This window comes from Tamandua tetradactyla, chromosome 26, assembly GCF_023851605.1.
Source record: "Tamandua tetradactyla isolate mTamTet1 chromosome 26, mTamTet1.pri, whole genome shotgun sequence".
Taxonomy (NCBI): domain Eukaryota; kingdom Metazoa; phylum Chordata; class Mammalia; order Pilosa; family Myrmecophagidae; genus Tamandua; species Tamandua tetradactyla.
The window spans coordinates 26,911,115-26,932,680 of NC_135352.1; the positions used below are offsets into that span (position 1 = coordinate 26,911,115).

The window sequence follows — 21,566 nt, forward strand, 5'->3', positions numbered from 1 at the left end:
TAAATGCATAAGCTGACCCTCCTGGTCACTCTAGGCATCTGAGCCCATGAGCCCTGCTGTGGATGAGCAATTAAAGGCAGGAGTAACTACTCCTCCCACATACTTGCAACTCCGCACACTCATTTTTTTACTCCTCCTTGTTTGTCCCCGTTCTTTTTTCCTCTGCATCTTGTCCCTATTTCTCCAAGTCAGTAGCTTCCCCATCCCACCCCACCCCCCAACAACATCAAAACGATGAGTGAAAAGTTCAAATATTACTTTACTCTTGAGTAAATATGTACACAGTTTTCCAAAGAAGCATAGTAAAATTAATATACTTGCATTCTTTTGAGGTGAGCACAACTATAAATCCAATCTACTTGAGCTACAGGACTGCTGGAGGCTGGAATACAATGATACATCAGAGTAACACACATCTTCTGGAAAGCCCTACGACATTCACTTTTATAAAAATTCAGAGAAAGGCAGAGAGAGCCCAGTATATAATCCCCTTTTTTTGTATTTTCATTTCAATTTAAATATGGTGATAATGATAAGCCATTCATAATTTTATCATCTGAAGGTGACTTCTTAATATGGCTGAGTTTGGGAAGAGGAGAGGGGAAGAGCGGGGATTAAGTGGTGTGCTTAAAAAAAATAAAACAACACAAGTACAAAAATGCAAATCTTAAAGAACAGTAAAACTGCTTCTACTAAGCTTCCTTTCTTCCTGTACCTTCTCACTTCTACTCCAGCTTCTTGATTTCTTGATCTCACCAAACAATTCTTCTTTGAGGTAGAATTTTAAATGCCTACATACCAACCTGTAACTTACAACTTACTCTTTTTGTTCATCAGAAATTGGAGATGCTAAATTAGTAATATATTGACCTCTCTGGGATTTTGGTACTAGCTATGACTTTATTATCTCATCATAACTGATGCAGTATTAAAAAGTTAGTATTTTGTATACAGATAGATAAACTTTTAAAGCCATAGCTATAATAAAAAATATATGCAAGATATTTTATAGATTCAAAGTATAAAATACAATCTTGTGAGTGGTTTTTGGACAATTCACTTCCAGTAGCATCACTAAAAAATGCCTATGCACACCCCAGGGAACTCAGTTCTATCATGGAAATAATTGAATGTTTCACCAACCTCAGAGGTGCCAAGTCACTAAGTCAACCTCAAGAAGTCTCATCATCACCTACCTTTCCAGTCACCAGGAATAGGTCGTGGTGACTCAACGATGTCCACAGTGACTAGAGTCCATGAAAACTATTTTTTGAAAGCAGAAGTTCAAGAGATATTTTTGAATTGTTCCAGAAATATGTAAATGTTCATTTTTATTTGCTTAGGGTTTATTTTCTATCTATTTAAAAGACACCAGCGCTAACTAGAGTGATCAAGAAATTAAGGAAATAGAAGAAATTAAGAAATTAAGGAAATAGAAGACATAACCCTTGTTTAAATAAAATTAGATACACAAATATGCACATGTATGAGAACACTAATAACAAGAAAAAATCACTAATTGCAACCATAAAATTAGGTACAGCTGTAAATTCTAAATTATCATAATTTTACCCACCAATAAACAGTTCCAGGCAAGTAATCCAGAGACTTGGGCCCTAGTCACAAGCCCTTTAACATCTCTCAAAGAACTATAACTTTCATTTTTATGGAATTTGTGCTGCCTGTACTTGTATTTCATTGAACACAAGGTAAGGGGAAAGTGAATTCTTGGGGAACTTTCTCCTACACTCTGCCTGGCACATGGCAGGGTCAGACCAGTTACCAATGTTTGCTGAATGGGTTCCCCATTTTGAACCCATGTCTCCCGAGATTTAACTCAGGGTTTCAAATCCCTAAACCACAATTTTGGAAGCTTCCTTACAATTAGGTCAAATCTATATGATCCTGGCTAAACTGCACCCAAACTGAAATTTTACTCTTACTCTTTTACCAAGCAAAGTCAATTTCAGGGGCCCATGTAATGCCAAGCCTGCAAAAATAGTGAATAGGTCATTGGACACTTTTGTTTGTGGTCTAACCAGTTTACAGAGTTTTAAACAGTCCAGAAATGAAGGAGCAAGTCCATTTTTGCCTGCCTAGTTTAGACTATTTGGGTGATTGAATTGGATACCACAAGACATAGTATTTTTTAAAAACCCATTTAGTGGATTAAACTGGTTGTCCGTTTGCCAACAGTGATGAAATCAACTAAACCACTGCCCTTTTGTTTTTTGCTATTTATATGGGGTTGCATTAGCATTGGTAACCTTAGAGAGCTAATGCAGTTATGGGGTCACACTTTAGATATGAGAGAATATTGACCTTGAAGTAAATATACTAAATCCATCCTCTATCTTGAGTTTACAGCAACACTGATTGGCAGGCATGGCAGATGTTTACACTAATACTAATACTTTTGGCTTTGTCTTAAAGGACTGTGCTTTTTTAAAAATCTCTATGCCATTTTCTCATAAAATGCATCTTTCATGCTGCACTTAAAAGGCAAGTAGAAAAATAGCTTTTTGGTCATCGGCATATTTTTGATGGCTGGCCTCCTACCCAGTTTCACAGAATATGAACCTTTCCCAGTTGCTTTTAAATTTGCATGACTGCCTTTCTTATGTTTTAATAAAAATTCTCCTTCACTTTTTCCTTAAAATGAAATGAGAAATATGCATGAAAGTATATATGTTTCCAAAATTTTACTTGAAATAGTGACATGAAAAAGAAATGTCACTTAGCCCTAAAGGGTGTCCAAAAGTCAGGGATCACCTAATTTACCTTCTAATCATTTATTTCAAGGTGACAAGCATTTATTGGCTATTTCTAGAGCCTGGATTAAACTACTTCCCAGTTTGTGGAAGCCTATTTGTCACACAAATTAAAGAATGAAAATAGAAATGAAATAACAACAACAAAGAATTTACAAAATAGCCTTAAATATAATCTCTACCACAGAACCTCCAGTTACCTATGACTAGTCAATTAAAGCTCATCTACATTTCTGGAATGTTCTTCTTATTTTGAAATTTTTAGCCCAAATATTCAACTCGATTTTTAGGCTACATAGTCGGTTACTATTTGAAAAGAGCCATTCATCGATATCTTAATTTTAAAGATTGCACTTCATAAATGTAAAAAAAAAATCCAGCCAGTGCAATTTCTCTGCATCACTCGCCTGTAATATTGTCAAGTTAAAAATTTGGCCGATTTCGATAATGCGAGATGTTGCATCTTTTTCCACTTACTTGACGTACCACTCTTTTTACATTTACTTGCCTCTCGGTGTCCATATTGCCTAGTAGAACAGAGCCAAAAAATGCACTATCACCCGTTCCTTTTCATTTTGTCCAACTTTTTTTCAACCATGCATTGCTCTTCTTTAAAACAAATCTTAGCCAGAAATAAACATCTCGTTTAAATATGCTGTATTTCACCTCTGACTTTTTGTCTTCACTTCCTTTTAACCTGTCTGTCCTTGTTCTCTGTGTTGTGTCTGGCTGTCTGGTTCCTTGTGTCCTCTCTGTGTCATGTGGTCATTAACCCAGTGGATGCAGCACTCCCTCCGGTGCTGACGGGGGCAGTGGACGTAGCACCCCCTCTTCTGTCAGCACTCTTAGTACGATTTGCCCAGGGGACTTGAAAGTTGCTGCTAAGATGGCCCCTAACATTCCTTTGGAAATGGAACTTCCCGGTGTGAAGATTGTACATGCTCAGTTTAATACACCTATGCAGTTGTACTCAGATGACAATATTATGGAAACACTTCAGGGTCAGGTTTCAACAGCTCTCGGGGAAACACCCTCGATGAGGTAATACGAATCTTCTCGAACCATGGGCATTTTAATTAAACACGTGGGCAATGTCAAGTTCGCGGTTGTCTGTGTAACATTCATTGGCTTACGTGAATGAAAGCTATGTGGGAAGCTTTAAAGAAAAGAAATGAATGCGTTATTGCAAGAAATCTAGGCCTGATAAAGGTGATCTGAGGCATTAATTAAATAGAGCTTTATGTAATCCATAGCAATAAAATGAAATTATGTAAGGACCAAATGTATATGTCTTTTGAAAGCTACAGTGTATTTTACAAATGCCTGGTATAATACTTCTCAAATGATTTAAAGGGTAATATACACTGCATCTCTTCTCTGGGGGTCAGAAATGGGGAAGGAGTTTAGAGGTGCAAAGCACATTTATAAAGCGAGACCTCTTCTCTCTCCTGATGACATCTTAAGGAGAGGCAATTGTTTTGCCATTTAAAATTTTTTGCCTTGGATATTCATAAGTGAATATCCTCAGGCTATCAGTGTAGATATTTCATTTCTACTGGGCTCAATTTTCACTAATTTCTTCTTTAGTATGAATATTTGTTCAAATTACTTTTGCCATCGACCTTTTTCAATTAAAAAATTATTGTAGGATAAAATCTTACTACTCCTTCCAATATCACAGCATTACTTTTTATTACAATGCCTGAGAGTGCTATGTAATGATAGGTTAGTAAAGATATCTCTTGAGAGGAATACATTGAGCTAATAATAGCATAATATACCTCAAAAACACTTTTCAAACAATTTCAGATCTATTAAATGATTATTTTTCAAATATGATATAGATATTAAAAACCTATGCAGACAACTCCTTTTCTAGATAATGCAATAAATGATTTAAAGTAATAAAGCTTTTAGTACCTAACATGTAATATTATATTTTTATTCTTCATCTAGGAATATATTTGTAGAAAGTATATTAACATAAAAACCATTACCATTATTGTAAATGATCTGTAAAGTAGCCTGTTTTTAAAATATAGTGCAGTCAGTATACTAGACCTTTATAGAAAAGCTTCTCTATTATGTGCTTTCAAAGGCTGAAAGTTGAATTTCTTCAGTTTACAAGCAAAATGGTACCTTTGTTATTTCCAGGAGCTGACAAAGCTAATTAGCCTTAAAAGTAAGATCAGTTCATATGCTCTGGGTTTAATATCACTGCAGTTTCTAGCATATGTATGTTCCCTTTCTTTTGAGAAAAGTTAATTTTATTCATATCTACGATATCATGTGAATCGTATTTTTAAAAAATGCCCATCTCCTAGCCATCACCTGGAAGTCACCTTCCAAAGTATAGTGCCAAGTGGAGAATTGTGTGGGTGACTCCAAGACTGATTACTCAATGACATTTTTAAGGCAACCAGGTGAACTCACTTCATACTTTTAGCTGTAATCGGGATTAACATGAAAATACCGGAACTCTGGCTCAGGGGTTTCTGTGCATATAATGGTTACTGCGTAGTGCTGCTTGCAGCATCTCGCGCCTGTCCATCCTGGGCCCTCCTTGCTTGTGTTTCAGTGAATCCACAGCCTCAGTACCCCCCCAGTCGGACGTGTACCGGATGCTCCACGACAATCGGGATGAGCCAGCCCAGCCACGCCAGTCGGGCTCCTTTAGGGTGCTCCAGGAGTTAGTAAATGATGGTGAGTTGGCATCCATGCCTGCTGATACACTACTGCTACAAGCTGCTAGAGGCGTAAGGGAAGGGGAGGGTGGCAAATGTACTGGATTTTAATCAATAATCAAAATGAATCTTTGCTGAGGATTTGGGTGGTGCCTGACTTAGGAAAGGAGCTTCCAAGAAGTGTCCAAGTATCCACCAACTGGAAGCAGAGGTAAAAGGACACCAAAGACCAATTCCACGTTGTCCAGGGCGAGCTCAACTGATGAATCATAAAATAGAGTTTAAAATGGACATTGTAAAATGTCTTACCCTTCCCCCAATACTCCAGGATGTGTTTTGATCAGCATCATTATTGAAACAAGCAACAATACTAACCATGTATGTCCATAACACGGTGCTAAGAACTTTGCAAACATTTCATCATCATAAAATCCCAATGAGGTAGAAATATTATTTTCCCAATTCAACAAATGAGGAAAAGGAGGCATAGCGAGGGTGGAAACTTGTCCAACTTCACCCAACCAGTGAGAAGCAGATCTGGGTCTCCAGTCCTCTCCTGCTAACACTCTAATGCTTCTCCGCCTCCAGAAGATTCATACTGTATTTTAAAAGTTGCACAAAAATGCAAAGAGCTCACTATTGCCTTGAGCATTTTGTAGCAGTTCCATTCGGGAACATTTTTAAAATAATTCGTTTTTTAAGGTCCTATATTCAGAGCAAAGACTCTTATGCTTTGTCCTGCTCCTTTTGAAATGATAGTGCCGATGCAACTTAAGAATTCCTTAACTTAAAGTGCACACCTTAAAATAGAAGCTAAGTGCAAGCCCTGGCCAGCTGTTCCCTCGCCATAAATGGAAACATGTTGTTTTTCAGATGAGCGCCCTGCAGGAACCCGGAGTGTGAGGGCTCCGGTTACAAAAGCCCACACCGGTGCTGGTGGCGCACAGAAGATGCCGTTCTGTGACAAATGTGGCAGTGGCATTGTGTAAGTCTCATTTTGAGCTCAGGAATTCCCTCTAAATCGTGGCGTCAGTTCCCTCTTTCCTCTACTTTCAGATTTTTTTTATATCAAAGTCTGTTGAGAACGTAAATTTCTATTCATCTACTTGAAATAGAATTTCCACATCTAGCCCATTTTGACCCATATGCCTTCTGATGTAGTCTTAATGAACTAAAATTAGTCCAAAAATACATTGAAAATTTCTTCCAAGAAAACTAACTTTCAGTTCAAAAAGTCTTTCCTTTTTAAACATAGGATCTTTGACTATTTCCTTTTCTGTATAAAGCCAGGAAAACAAAGATGGGAGGTGTCAGATCGTTAATTCAAACACATTCTCTCTACCCAGTTTAGTAAGTTGTGCAAATGTTAAAATATAATTTAATAAGTCAGCTTCATTTCAAGGGACCTGGCGTTTAAAGAGCCAGGCACGCCAGCTGAGGTCTTCAAATGAACCAGGTCATTTTAATCTCTCCACCGCACACATGGCCACTCCTCCCATCCCGTTCACCTTTTCCTCTATCGTTGATTCACATGCCCAGGAACCATCTGGCCATTTATGTGGGATCCATTCCAGGAGGGCAGCAGGGGATCAGCCCAGAGGGAGCGGAAAGGGAGGGATGTGGGACGGAGAGGAGAAGCAGGGCAGGGGGGCCCAGGAGCAGAGAGAGCCTCAGTAAAACGCGGTCATTTATGATTTTGCCAAAAGCAATCATTGCTCCTAAGTTGGAATAAATTATTTTGGCAGAAGAGGCAAATCCTCCAAACTTGTGGAACTTCCATCTCTGCCCTTCGAGCTCTTTTCTTTGTGCCCCATAGAATACATAAAGCCAGGGCCATCAAAAAGAAAACAATTGGAGGGACTTCTAGTTGCATAGACACCAAATTGTGGTCAAAAATCAGAATCCTTGGCATAGAGGTGTTTGTCTTGCCTTTATCATTGTCTCCTGCTTTCAAAGAAGCAATGGGGAGATATCGTGAAGTCGGATCCTACGATTCTTCCTAGAAACTTCTTTTTAAAAAAACCTATAAAAAGGGCAGTGTGAGGGTGGCTCTGTGGCAGAATTCTTGCCTGCCATACCGGAGACTTGGGTTCAATTCCTGGTTCCTGCCCGCCCCCCCCCCCCCAAAAAAAAAAATACTATAAAAAAATGCACAGGTAACATGGAAGAGAAGCATAGGATGGTTTATTCTGGTTATGCTGGATCTGCCTGACAATGACATAGTTCCCCAGTTTCCTGACAATGAGGCAGACAGTGCCTGCCTTATCTGCAGTGTCTTTTCACTTTGTATCGTATTTTTTGGTTTTGGGCTTTTTTCACTTGACCTCATTTTTCCCAACAGGGGTGCAGTGGTGAAGGCCCGGGATAAGTACCGGCATCCAGAATGCTTCGTGTGCGCTGACTGCAACCTCAACCTCAAACAGAAGGGCTACTTCTTCATAGAGGGAGAGCTGTACTGCGAAACTCATGCGAGAGCTCGCACAAGGCCCCCAGAGGGCTATGACACAGTCACTCTTTATCCCAAAGCTTAAGTCTTATCCGGACAGGGGCACACACTCACCCACATGCATTTACACAGGAAGGCACCGATGACTTTGGACAGAAATGTAGCAAACTGTCACCTCCAAATCTAAAACCAAGGCTTGTGAATGTTTATCTTATTGGGCATCAAGAAGAAGGAATGGGAAGCAAATGCCTGCTATATGACAACAACGTACATTTGGCTGTGTTTCGCAACTCTTTTTATCTTTGAGGCTTGCCATCACTTAGTGACATTTAAAGCAATCATTTTTGTATGTCATACTCCACAACTTACATTTATATGATGGCCGTCACCCCCATAAGCATCAAGATACTTTGGGGAGTCTGTCTTTCTTTAACAAATTGATTGTGCAGTCGTAGCCAATACTAAATAATCTTGTATTCTAACACAATCTGCAATTGTCTGTTTTAACTAGTATAGTGCATGTCAGAAAAGAAATTCCTTGGATTTCGTTAGTTCCATATTCAAAAAGTTATACTGGTAGGTGCAACACACATAATAAATACATAAAACATTTTAAAAATACCTAATGAAGTGGCGCTCAATTGATTCAGATAAAGTCAACATTCCAATGAGAGAATTCAATTGTACCTTGGCATTTATACTAACAATTAAGATATTATAAGAAAAATTGTGGCTGTTTTGGTTTCTATGATGTGTTTACACTTTCCCAATTTCTGCTGATAGGAAGGACATTTAAAATTGCTAGTTTAAGGCAATCCAGTCTCTTCCAGATTAAAAATTTCTTGTACTGCAAAATAGTCTCATTCAGTTTAACTGTGGTTTAATATGCAAATTCAAGGGTGAAACTCTATCAGAGCTGTTTCTCTGTGTTCAAAGTTTCCCCACTGCCTCCTCCTACTCCCCAAGATGGTATGTACCGGAAGAGGTAGCTTAGGAAACCTGCTGAGGAAGGAGGAGAAGAGGAGTCCTACAAGGGGCTGCTTGTATCCATTGCTGAAATCAGAGATTTCAGTGTTTTCTCAGCAAGGTTGGGGCCAGGCAATAACCCATCTCCATCGCCACCTCCAAAAGTTTTGGCCCAGCCTTCTCTGGACTCATGAAGCCTTTGCACGTCAGACATGATCTCCATCTGGCCCCTTGTAAGCCCTGCTTTGTGTCACCTTGCCTCTCACCACGGTGGCCCCATGACAATGCCCCCTGACTCGACTCTCTAGGCTACTTTCCGTGTTCCTCACTGAGGACACGCAGGACCTCCTGAAACTGTCCCGTCCAAGTACCAGCCTTGGGGAGCCAGCAGGGTGGGGAAGCGGGGACTCTCTCAGGCCCTCTGCCCCTCCACCTCTCTACACGAGCATCTCTACTCTCCCGCCACCTGCTGCCTGTGGCCTGGGGTAAGTGGTCTCCTCCTAGGGTTCCAAGTGGGAAGTGGGGCACAGGTTTTTATTGCTCTAGGATTCTCCCCAACTTAACTTGTTATTTCTGACACCCATCTGTCCAGGGTATTGACCCAGTGAGAAAAGTTAGAACATCTGCCTGGCTCCTATAGACTTTCAAGACTGCCACCCTGAACCAAAACATAAATTCATTAACAGCTATGTTTTTATAAAGAAGAAGAAAGTTTTGAGATTAAAAAAAAAAATGAATGTAACCAAAGGACATTATATTTTTGGTCAAATATTATATTAAAATATTTTGTTCTGGGGAAGACAGGAAATGAAAAGAGTACAGAGATTGTTCTAAAGATGAAAATCTTCAAAGATGGGAGAAGCTGAATGGAGATGACAAAGTTTTTCAGGCTAGAAAAACAGATAAATGGCAACTGGGTCTTTTCTACTCACAACTTAAGTTTAATCACAAAAGTTTGTCAAGTTGGCCTTTGAAGAGATTTTATTTTGGTCCTAGAAAACTTCTTATAACCATTACACTTCATCATCACGGCATCATAGCCTAATGTTCTTTCATTTCTTGTCCTGTGTCATCTGTATTTTAAGCATAAAAAAGAAGTTTGAAGAAAGACTGAAAGAATTCAGATAACACAAATAAATAAACCATTTTCCTGACCTATATGACTATTTCGAAATTTTTTCTAAATACTGCAGATAATTCTCTCAAATCTCTAGTCAGTTTACAGAACAGTCAATAAATATTTATTGAGCACCTACCAAGTAAGAGATGCTGAAGATTGGATATAACTTAATATTGGATTTTAAATAAATTTATCTATATTTACAAATGGAAAATTTTAAGCTAATTAAGAATGCTTTATGTGATTGATTTGATAAAAAAAAGTACCTGTAACCAAGAAGTTAGGATTTAAGAAATGACTGTGATTACTGAATCACTATATATAGATATTTCTTTTTACTTTCTAGTATATTAGAATAGACAGAGGGAAACACCTGACATTTCTGAACTTGATCTCTGATAATGACTGTATACCTAAATAGCCTTTACCTTGTGATTGTATACATCTTGCAGCTGACCCTAACTTGTAGCCTTTTATCCTGTTTTTCAACTTTAGAGTCTCATGATCATTAAAGATCTATAGAACTAATTAGAGCTAAAGAACTAATCCACGCCAATCGCAAAAAACTATCTTGCTGGATGGAACTGTATCTAACCAAAATTGGCCTGATTGACATGCACAGTAGCTTAAATTTCAACCTACAAGTAACCTATACCTCATTATAATACCGAAAATCATACCCATCATATTAGGGCCATCGTTTTCTTACATACGTTCTGTAGCTAAGCATCTAATCAATCTGTGCATGCTCAATAATTAGATAACCCCTAGTCTTGTCATCTCTAGCCATTGTGCTCATTATCCTAAAATCTGCCCAGTTTTGATACTATAAAACTATCAGAATTACTGCAGTTTGGGGAGACAGATTTAGGCCAATAGGCCATCTGATCTCCTGCTTTGTGCTTAGCAGTGAACTCTTTCTCTCTTTGAAACCTTGGTGTCTTAGGAATTGATCATTAGAGTACATCAGACAGAGAACCTACTGCTTTTGATTGGTATCATACCTATAGGAAATAGTTGTTTTATCATCGTTACTTGCTTTCAGACTTTTTAGTAAGAATATCAATCATTCCATTTCAGAAGAACATGAAATCAGAGATTAACATTAGTTTTTCAATTACCTGAAAACTGTAAGTATGCAGAGCTTACCCAGAAATATGTTTTGTTTTCTCTAGAAATAAAACGTCAGCACATTTTTATTTCTGAAAACCCAAAGCACAATTCCATTATCCATTATTCAAAGAAGAACACAATATCTACTCTAAAAAAAACATAAATGTTGTGTGTGGCATTCCCCCGCCCCGTGTCGGGACCCGGGTCCAGTGCGGAAGAGCTCCTCATCCCAGAAACTGGACACAGCTGGAAAGGGGGTTGCCCCCTCGCCCGTCATGCACCACACATTCGTGGGGAAGCTGGTGATAAACTATTTGTAGACTACCTGCTTCTGGGTTGCAGTTTGGAATGTAGTAGAGCAGCTATGGAAAGTCAGCCCTTGACACATGGGCTTGTAAAAAATAATAATAATAATAAAACAAATGAAAAAAAAAGAAAGAAAACATAAATGTTTCTCCTATGTTGGGGATGAAATTGCATCCCCTAAAATGACATATGCAAATCTTAATCCACATTCCTCTGGGTGTGAACACATTTGTAAATAGGACATTTGAAGATATTATTAGTTAAGGTATGCTAAACTGAATCAGGATGGATCTTAATGAATCGGGGTGGGCTTTATAAAGAGGGGAAATTAGAACACAGGTACTTAGAAAAGGCCACAGGAAGAAGCCTGAAGTCAGAAAAAGCCAGAGAGGAGAAAGAGATCTCCATGTTGACAGAGAACTGTCATCACCAAACACTACCAACTCAGGGAGAAAGTACGCCTTGCTGACATCTAGATTTTGGACTTCTAGTCTTCAAAACTGATAGATGATGTTTTAGTTTGCTAAAGCTGCTGGAATGCAATACACCAGAAATAGGTTGACTATTATAAAGAGGCTTTATTAGGTTACAAATATACAGTTCTAAGGCTATAAAAATGCCCAAACTAAGGCATCCAGAAAAAGATACCTTGACTCAAGAAAGGCCGATGGTGTCCAGAACACCTGTGTCAGCTGGAAAGCCACATGGCTGGCATCTGCTGGTCTTTTGCTTCTGGTTTCAAACAGCCTTCTCAGGCCCCATGGATCCTTCCAGCTTCTGGCTTCTTAGCATCTTATGGGAAGGTACATGGCAACATTTGCATCTCCAAATGTCGCTTCTGAGATCTCCCCTTTTAAAGGACTCCAGTAAACTAATCAAGACTCACCTTAAATGGGCGGAGCCACATCTCCACCTAATCATACCCATAATGAGTGGGTCAATCTCCATGGAAACAATCTGGTCAAGGGTTTCCATCCTAAACTATAGGTCTGCCTCTACAGGATAGGATTAGGAAAAGGACATGGTTTTGCTGGGGTTCATAACAGTTTCAAACTAGCACAGACAATACATTTCTGTGGTTAAGGATACCATAGTATGGGATTTGTCATATTAACCCTGGCAAACTAAGACAGGCACCGTCTCAAAACTTAACAGCAATAGTCAGTTGTTGTGAACTGAACCTGAAGATTCAAGTTGATTCATTCATTATCACTTAGTTTGAATGGGTTTTAAGAGTTATTTGATCAAATAACCATTCATTCCAACTTAAAAAAAATTTTAACTCACAACACACACACATAGAAGCGCACACATCATGAGCGTACATAGAGCTTCATGATTTTATTCAGAGTGCCTAAACCCCTGTAACCACCAGCTTAATAAAGAGAACCCAGTGAGCCCCTGAAATCCCCTTCTGCCTGCCCCCATTTATTAACATTCCTCCTCTCCCAACTTGTCTACTACCCTAACATCTAACACCATAAATTGGTCTTGCTGGTTTTGAATTTTACTTAAATTAAATTATATAGTAAGGACTCTTGTAAACTGGTTCCTTAACTGAATATTTACCTTTTCTATTACTCTCCATTCCTTTCTGCATTCCTGTCTTTCCATGTGTCTTTAAAAACTTCCTTTAGTAGTTCCTTTAGTGCAGACCTATGGGCAACACATTTGCTCCATTTCATTTTTTCTGGATAAAATTATGACAATTCATATAAAATTATCTAAGACATTGTTTAGCATATTTGATAAGCCCCTAACAAGCAATTATTGGATATACTTTCCAGTATACAATCTCAGATTCAGGATGTGTTCTTCTTTTGCTAATTATTCCTTGGTGTTGAAAATCAAGGGCCAATTAAATGAGCACAACCATATCAAGTTGGAAGATTCACAGTACTAGATTCCTATTCCTGACGGTCCCAGGAGAGCTGACATTTCACACGGCAACTGATCAGGTTTATGAAGTTCACTGGGACTTTTTTTAATTTGAGGAGGGTGATTCTAAAGACCTGAGTTCACATGCAATCTGCCTCCACCACTCATCGGCAATAGTCTATGTGTTATATCCAACGGTAATGTTGAGGCAGTTCTTGTACACTTTAAGGATTTAGAGGTTTAACAGAATTAAAGATAACTCTGAGTAATATTCAGGATACTCAAGCAAAAGCAAAGAATAACAACAAAAGCCGGTAAGATATATTCTTGTAGCTGGAAAGAGGACAATTTTGACTACATTTCTAGTTGAGTACATATTTTTAATTGAGCACCGAAAAGTTCCTTACATACTCTATTTTCATGCATCACTTTTCATCCTTACAACAATTTTTGACAAACAAATATTTTACAGATGAGGAAAAGTTTCAGAGAAAACTGTACAGGGCAAAGCAACTAAAGGAAAAAAAACATCTATTACTATTCCTCAGTAATAAGGAATAAGGTTTGGAAATCTTTAAACCTTTGAATCATAAACATTATTGTAATTTTCTACTCCCTATTGTATTGTCTTATGTACATGAGTGCTAACTTGGAGTTCATGTGTTTCTCTTGATGACAGAATCATCTTTTCCATAAAAAAAAAAACTGTTAAGTAATGACGTTATTCAGCATTGATGTCATTAAGAAGATTGCCATGGAAAGAGCTCTGCGTGAGGGTCTGGGTTCTAACTGCAGCTCTGTCACTGGGCTTCAACTGTCTCCTCTGCAGAATGAGGGAGATAGACTGCATGATGTCTGCAATGCGTATCAGCTCGAACACACAGTGTACACTCAGCCTTATCTTTGACTGTGTTAACTGGGCTGGCCATTCCATTTAGTGAGGCATGCTGTCAATGTGGCCACGCTCTTGGTTTAACCCAAGAGAAGTTTCATTCTATTCCAAGTCACAGATACCACCTCTGCCTCATGTCATCTTATAGCAGAAGGAAGCAAAGAGTATGGATTTATTTTGCAAATGCACCCAAATCCATTGAAAGCACACTTGAATGGCATCTTCACATAGCGACAAAAAAATACACTATTATTATTAATGAGTAACAAAGTGACCTGAGACAGTGCAGCGCCTTAAGGGTCTAAAAACAAGAAAGCAGTTTAGCAGCAGAAAGGAGATGTTTCCTGTGCTGTGAGTTCGAGATTTTTCAGTCTAGAAAAAATACAGAGACTATGACCCCCACATTCACTCAGGCTGGTAAACATTTACTCATCCTCAGCAAACTTAAACGAAGCACTTAGCTGAGAAAGTGCATTCCATCACTTTGGCCTCGGCCAGAGGGAAAATGGCACCTCACATATTCAGAGACTGTTACTCCTTCTGCCTTGTTTTGATTCAAATCATGCCCTTACTCTAGTCCTCAGAGAGTCTCTTTCCAATTTACTTTTTCCATTCAGCCCCGCTGACTCTTTTTCCTCACCTACAAACATGCTCAAGCACTCCACCTCAGCCTAAAAATATCTTTTTCTCAATCACCCATTCCCCCTCCAGCGACCTTTATTTTTCTGTCAATTCCTTGAGCGCATCGATCTTCAAACTGACCTACAGCTTCACTTTCCCATATTCCCACCCTACCACTAAAGAAGTTTCTTAAAGGCAGCAATTAAATTAGAGCCAGAACTGGGGGCTATTTTTAGTGAGGTTGTGAGGTTCATAGTTTTATATAGAAGAGATCAGTTTAAGATGAACATTAATGGCAACTTGATTTTTTGTGTTTGCATTTGAATCAAGCCATTAAGCCAGCCAAAGCCCACCACCCACCCACGGCCTTTTGATCACCAGCACAGGTCCCCTCACCTCACCCCACCCAAAGCACTAGCCTTAAGACAACTGCCCAACTTTGTCATACCTAAGGATGGTTTGGTGATTTTTTTTTTTTACACTGCTACAGATCTCAGCTTTCATTAAGCATAGCCTTGTGATCTCAAGTTTAAAAAAAGATTTTATCAAGCAAAAAAAAAAAAAAAACCAGAAGTATTTTAGTCTGGTAGCAAATTGCTAAGAATAGATTTGACTAGCTTGTTTTTGTGCAATGCTTTTGAATTTGTTCCAGATTCTTGAACCTGCAGCTGTCGAACAGAGGAAAATGGATTCTCTAAGAGCAGCTACTACTTGAAGATTTTGAGAAGTTGTGACTCCAGTTTTTGCAAAAATTGTTCGTACAGAAAAGTCAAGGACCTTTTCAGTGCATCTGGTGGTCTGACTGCCAAACGTGACCAGAAAGCAGAGAAAGCGTGTCCCCTAACGGAACATGCGCCACTGTCTATCTGGTGTGAGGCCAAACGAAGTAAAATCATCGTCCCACAACCAGGAGAAAGCAGCGCAGGTAAAGTGTGATACTGTTTCAGGAAATAGGGACTTTTAGCTCTAACACTAATTACACTTTTATCTCCTCTACAGTTTTGTAAAATTTAGATGAAATACTGACCTATCTCATTGAACTATTATTTGTTATGGAAAATAAAGACAGAAAATAAGCTGATTTAGGAAAAACCAAGATTTCACAATCAGGAAATCCAGCACTGACCAGTTATACCAGCTTTTTGAAAAGTTCCTTAACCTTCCTATGCTTCAGTTTTCCCTACATAAACCTAGAAAACAACAGTTTTCACAAAAGTCCACAATTACCAACACCATGAAATAGAAGCAAAAGTATTGCTCCAAAGACTGAAGTGGAGAAATAATTATATTACAGGAGTCAATTTAATAGCCTCCAGAATAAATGCTGTGATTTTAAAGTTTGGTTATGTATTTCAAATGGGATAAGGAGCCATTCAGTGTGACAAGAGCAGGAACGGCGAGAGGCGGAGTTGGGCAAGTATACTGCATATTTTTCTAGGCTTTTCTAGATATCATCAAAACTTCATTGGCTATGTATTAAAAATCTGAGCGTTATAGAAGATACCAAGTGCTCAATAGCAGGCAAAGAGCCTGGGAGAATCTCAGAGGACCAGGGTTCATTCATCTCACCCAGCAGAATGGTTTCCCCATTTTTGAAGTCCAAAGGAGATTTCGCTAATTTTAATTTGTGTTCCAGATAAGCAAATAATCACTTTGCTTGATTTTAACAACTTGGTAATGAGGATCTTCAGGGTCAAGCTGATAAAATGAGAGCACACATGAGAAAATTACATTTTAAAAATACATTTAAAATGTACATCTGGTGTAGGAAATGCTTTCCTTTTAATAAATGGTGGGTCAACTGGAAAACCTTATTTTAGCAAATGGATGTTGACCCCTACATCACATTGCATATAAAAATCAATTCCAGATGAATTACAAATCTAAATGTGAGAGGCAAAAAAAAAGAAAAAAAAAAAAGCTTTTTAAGTAAAAGCATGTAGGAATTCTTCCATAACCTTGGGAAAAGCAGACTTTGGGTATCCAAACCCAAGGAGGGAAAAGAGAGCATCTCACCCACTTGGGGATCACGGGCATCAGGAATCAGAGTTTGAGCAGGGTACGGAGGGTGACCAGGCACAGGACTCAAGAGGGCATGGCGCCTGAGCCCAAGGAGGGGGTGCAGGTGGCCTATACAGAGAGGACGCCTAAAATTGGGTGACTGAGCCCAAGTGGGCAGAAGAGGGCATCTAAACGGAGGGTAGGCTCGATGTGGAGTTTCAGAGCCCACGCAAGGAAAAAAGAGAGGGCAGTGTAGGGTCGTGGGACCTAAGTGTGATGAGAGGGTCAGCCACGTGGAAGTTAGGGTAAGAGATTGGCCTTGAGAGATTAGATATTTATAAGGGCTTGGATCAAATGAGTAAATATATAAAGGACAATGGAAGCCAAGCTTCTTACTATTGGTAAAAGGAATTACGAATATGGAAAGAGAGAAAACTAGAGTGAGCTATGATGCTGGATTGCAATCAGAGGTTCTACGAGCTCATGGTTCTCAATATGTATATGTAAAGGTGCGTGTATGTTTGTGGTGCATCTGTGTGTTTGCAGACACTCCCTAGCTCTACCCAAACTAAGATGCCCTGGGAGCAGTTACACCTTGATCACAATACATACACCTAGCACCCACATCTTAGCTTTTAAATACCATTCTCCTTGAAAATTTTAAAACACCATTCTCCTCTTCTTAAAGAGAGGGCTGATGTCAAGGTTAGGGCAGAGAATATATACGATGAATCTGGAATATTAGGCTATTCCAAGAGAGTGAAGAAGTGTTCCAGGCATTAAAGGGACATGTCAAAAGCACACAGAAGCAGGTGCACGGGTGGTTCAGTGGTTAGAATGCCCACCTTTCATGCGAGAGACCCAGGTTCGATTCTCAGACCATGCACCCCCCCCAAAAAAAGCAATGGTGTGATGGTAGCAAGATATTGTCAATTAATTAGCACATTGAAGTGTATATTTGAACGCTGTTCAAATGGGAAGTTTTATGTTGTATATATGTTGCCATAATAAAAGGTTTTTGTTTTTTAAGTATACAGAAGCCAGCTTGAGAAACTCCCAGTGACCAACTGGGGAAAATGTGAGCAACAAAATAAATAATGATAGTAACAGGAAATAATCCATTGACTAAACTATGAAACTCTGCGTTCAAACCGAAATATAGACAAAAATAAGTGAACAAATTGAAAGTTTGATGAGGAGTGGGATATTTAGATAGTTCAAAGTAGCTTCCCACCAAATATTTCTTAATTACACATGTGAAAAAGGGGACTTTATAGTGGAGAAGGCTGGCAGACACAATCTTAGCCAATTCATCAAATGAACACCATCACTAGTGGATAAATCAAAATCACGCGCCACCTGATGGGATGCAATGAGAAGGATACTGCTTCACTTCTGATAGTCCTGACAAAGATGCATCGCATGAATCTAATCACTAGAAGACATGAGAAAACCCCACATCGAGAGACATTTTACAAAATTTCTGGCCTGCAATCTGCAAAAGTGTCAGTCCTGGAAGTCAAAGACTGAGAAACTTCCAAACCGAAGTAGATTAAAGACACATGTCATGAAAATAAATGCAATGCATGATCTTGGACTGGATCGTTTTGCTATAAAGGGCATTATTTGGACAACCGGTGCAACTTGAATGGGACTGAGGATCAGCTGGAACTGATGTGTCTGTGTTAATTTTCTGATTTAATCGATGTATCGTGCTGACGTTGCAGAGTGTTCTTGTTTGTAGAATATACACCAAAGTACTCAGGAGTGAGGGGATGCAGTATCAGCAAGTCACACTGCATAGCCCAAGGGAAAAAATGTGTAACACATTGTAATTTCAGCTTTCCTACATTGCTAGTAATTTTAAAACTTAAATGAGGATCAAAAAAGGCAAATGCATTGGAAGAAGTGAGAGAGATATCCCAAGTTCTTTTTTTTTTTTTTTTCCATGGGTAGTTACCAGGAATCAAACCCAGGTCTCTGGCATGGCAGGTGAGAATTCTGCCATTGAGCCACCGTTGCACCACCCCCAAGTTCATTTTTACAGTAGAAACAAAGATCTACTTTTTTCCTACATCAAGTAGATCTAAAAGGCATATAATGTTAAGTTTAAAAGAACAAGCTACAGATTAAGACATGAATTATGAAATAATTTATGATTATTTCTAAAAGAAAGCAATTATTTTCATTACTCCTTGCTAAATGTAACTATAAAAATGTACAGTGGACTATAAGGATGCACTCCAAATTCATGCAGTAGTTTCTTGTGTAAAGAGCATGGACGAGGAAGGAGCAACCGGATATGGGGGGGGGGTGGAGTTCAACTCTATGTAATGCTTTATGTCTTCTAAATAAATACAAATCAAATATGATTTGATCTTTTTAAATAAGTCAGAACAGCAGGCAGCAAATGTTAATTAGATTCTGGGGCCGAGAGCTGCTGTTTACTGTGGGCCTCAGTACAGACACTGTGGTAGACCCTGACAAGGGATTTCATGAATCCCCACGACAATCCTATTGGTTCCCCTGATAGGGAAACTGACGCTCAGAGAGAGTAAGTCACTTGGCCACCGTTACCCTCTAAGTTTACAATGGAGGGTTTGCCGGTTTGAAGCTATCACGCATCCCAGAAAAGCCATGTCCTTTCATTCTCATTCAGTTTTGCTGGGTGGGAGCTTTTTGATTGTTCCCATGGAGATGTGACCTACCCAATTGTGGGTGGGGCCTTTGGATTAGATGGTTTCCATGGAGATGGGTCTCCACCCATTCAAGGTGGGGTTGCTTATTGGAGCTCTTTAAGAGGGAACCATTTTGGAAAAAGTTTTAGAGCCACCAGAGCGAATAGAACCAACAAAATAGACAGGGCCCCAGGGAAGCCATTGAAGAAGCCTTATGAAGTGAGGAGAGAAACTAGCAAACATCGCCACGTCTCCCATCTGAGCGAGAAACCGTACATTTCATCAGTCCTTTCTTTGGAGTTAAGGTACCTTTTTCTGGATGCCTTAATTTGGACATTTTCATGGCCTTAGAACTATAAACTTACAACTTAATAAATCTCCTTTTTAAAAGCTATTCCATTTCTGGTATGTTGCAATTCTGGCAGCTTCAGCAAGCTAAAATAGAGGGACAGTATATATTGTGATAGGTGACAATGGTTTTATGTGCAATGAGTAAGCAGATAAGATGGCCCTCGACCTAAATTTCCTAAGTTCAGAGAATGCCCAATCACCCCTGTTTTTTAGAGACATGTTTTTTTCTTGTTACCATTCCCAGATTCTCTCTCACCAATGAACACGCAATTTTCAGGTGAGACTCTACACGAAGATGCCTCTTTCGGGATTGGCAGGGGTGGAATTATTCATATTGTAGAAATTCTTAGCATTTAAAATATATCTTACTTTATTATAACTCTGTTCACTCCAAAGATGTGTTTTAATATATTAAATAAGATAACTTTCTGATGGAAGTCCAATTAAGTCTCTCATCTTGAGAACATGTATATGTGCAGGTGTGTGACTTAACTCACAAAAGAGGAAGGAGTTTCATAATGAAAAGACTTTGTTAATCCAACATCTAAAACAAGCTGTGCTTGTAAATAAAGAGATATTTTCTGACTAATGTATTGCTTAGGAAGTATCTTAAAATTATTAAGGTGAGTTTGTCTTGCTGTTAGTGTACTGACTGAATTTAAGACTGATACTGCAGCTCCTATTGTCTACTGCTTTATTTTCTACACTAAACTGTGGAGCTGAGTTCTCCCATTCAAATCCACAAATAACTTCTACGTAATACCATTTTTCATCTACCATTATACTCCACAAATATCGCATAGACAAATTAGAGATAACTATAGATTGCTGCTCTATTATTAGAGATTAATACATAATGTTAAATAATATTTATTTGTTATGGAAATTTCATTAGTACAAAAGTTAACTGCTGTTTCACTTCAGTGGCTTTTTACCTACATTCTCCCTTCAAAGCACTGCAATTTACTTAAGAGAAGTAATTTGTCAGACACACTGCTGAAAACTTTTGTAGCTCTCTGGACAAAAATTAACTTTGCCCAAGCATCAAAACTGATTTGGATCCCCAAAACTACAATTTATTAAAGTTGTCTACAAAAAAGACTGTCACATCCTAGGGACCGGGTCGATAGGAAACATGAAATTGGAGCAAGTAAACACTGAAGCTGTCATAGTGTCCCGTGTCCCAAAACGCAAGTGATGCAATTATTATATAACAAATTACCAAATAATAGCTTTAAATTATTAATTACTGGATTTTAATTTTCAATTGTTTTAAATTCTATTTGCAATCGTTACTACAGAGAAATAAATAATATATACTCATTTCAAACTTTTACTTCTGTATGCCATTTTCCAAAAGGCACCAAAATGAGATGGCTACGGTCATGCCACCCAGTCCTCAGCAGAAGGTTCATTTCCAGTGCAATATCGATCTTTTGCAACCGGTTTGGCCAGATACATAAGAAATTAGTACGGTTTGACAGATGAAAGCTGCCGCCTCTGCAATGGCTTTACTGTTATACTTTAATGCACTGTTATTTAAATTCCATGATTGAACATGAGTCCTTTTAAAAAGCATACTAGTCACAACATTGGCCTTGGGCGGTTCAACTCTCCAAACGCTGAGACTATTGTGATGGGTGGGTTGAAATGAGAGGAATAACACACCAAACAATAAAAGGATGAGCCAGGAAACCGGGGGTGGGAAATTCCTAGTTACTGGCTCACCTGCAAACGGG

At 38.8% G+C, this 21,566-nt stretch overlaps 1 protein-coding gene across 3 annotated transcripts in view; it reads left to right on the plus strand.

Moving 5' to 3' along the window:
* Positions 1 to 8,759, plus strand: part of PDLIM3 (PDZ and LIM domain 3) — a 28,345-nt gene extending 19,586 nt beyond the window's left edge. For 2 of the 3 annotated variants that reach the window (XM_077144293.1, XM_077144292.1), the window contains exons 5-7: positions 5,350 to 5,474; positions 6,329 to 6,440; positions 7,797 to 8,759. In XM_077144293.1, the coding sequence (XP_077000408.1) occupies positions 5,350 to 5,474; positions 6,329 to 6,440; positions 7,797 to 7,986 (427 nt within the window). In that variant the 3' untranslated portion in view covers positions 7,987 to 8,759. Of the gene's footprint in view, positions 1 to 3,548; positions 3,813 to 5,349; positions 5,475 to 6,328; positions 6,441 to 7,796 lie in introns of all 3 variants that reach the window. The other variant, XM_077144294.1, reaches the window with a different exon arrangement.
* Positions 8,760 to 21,566: the final 12,807 nt, after the last annotated feature.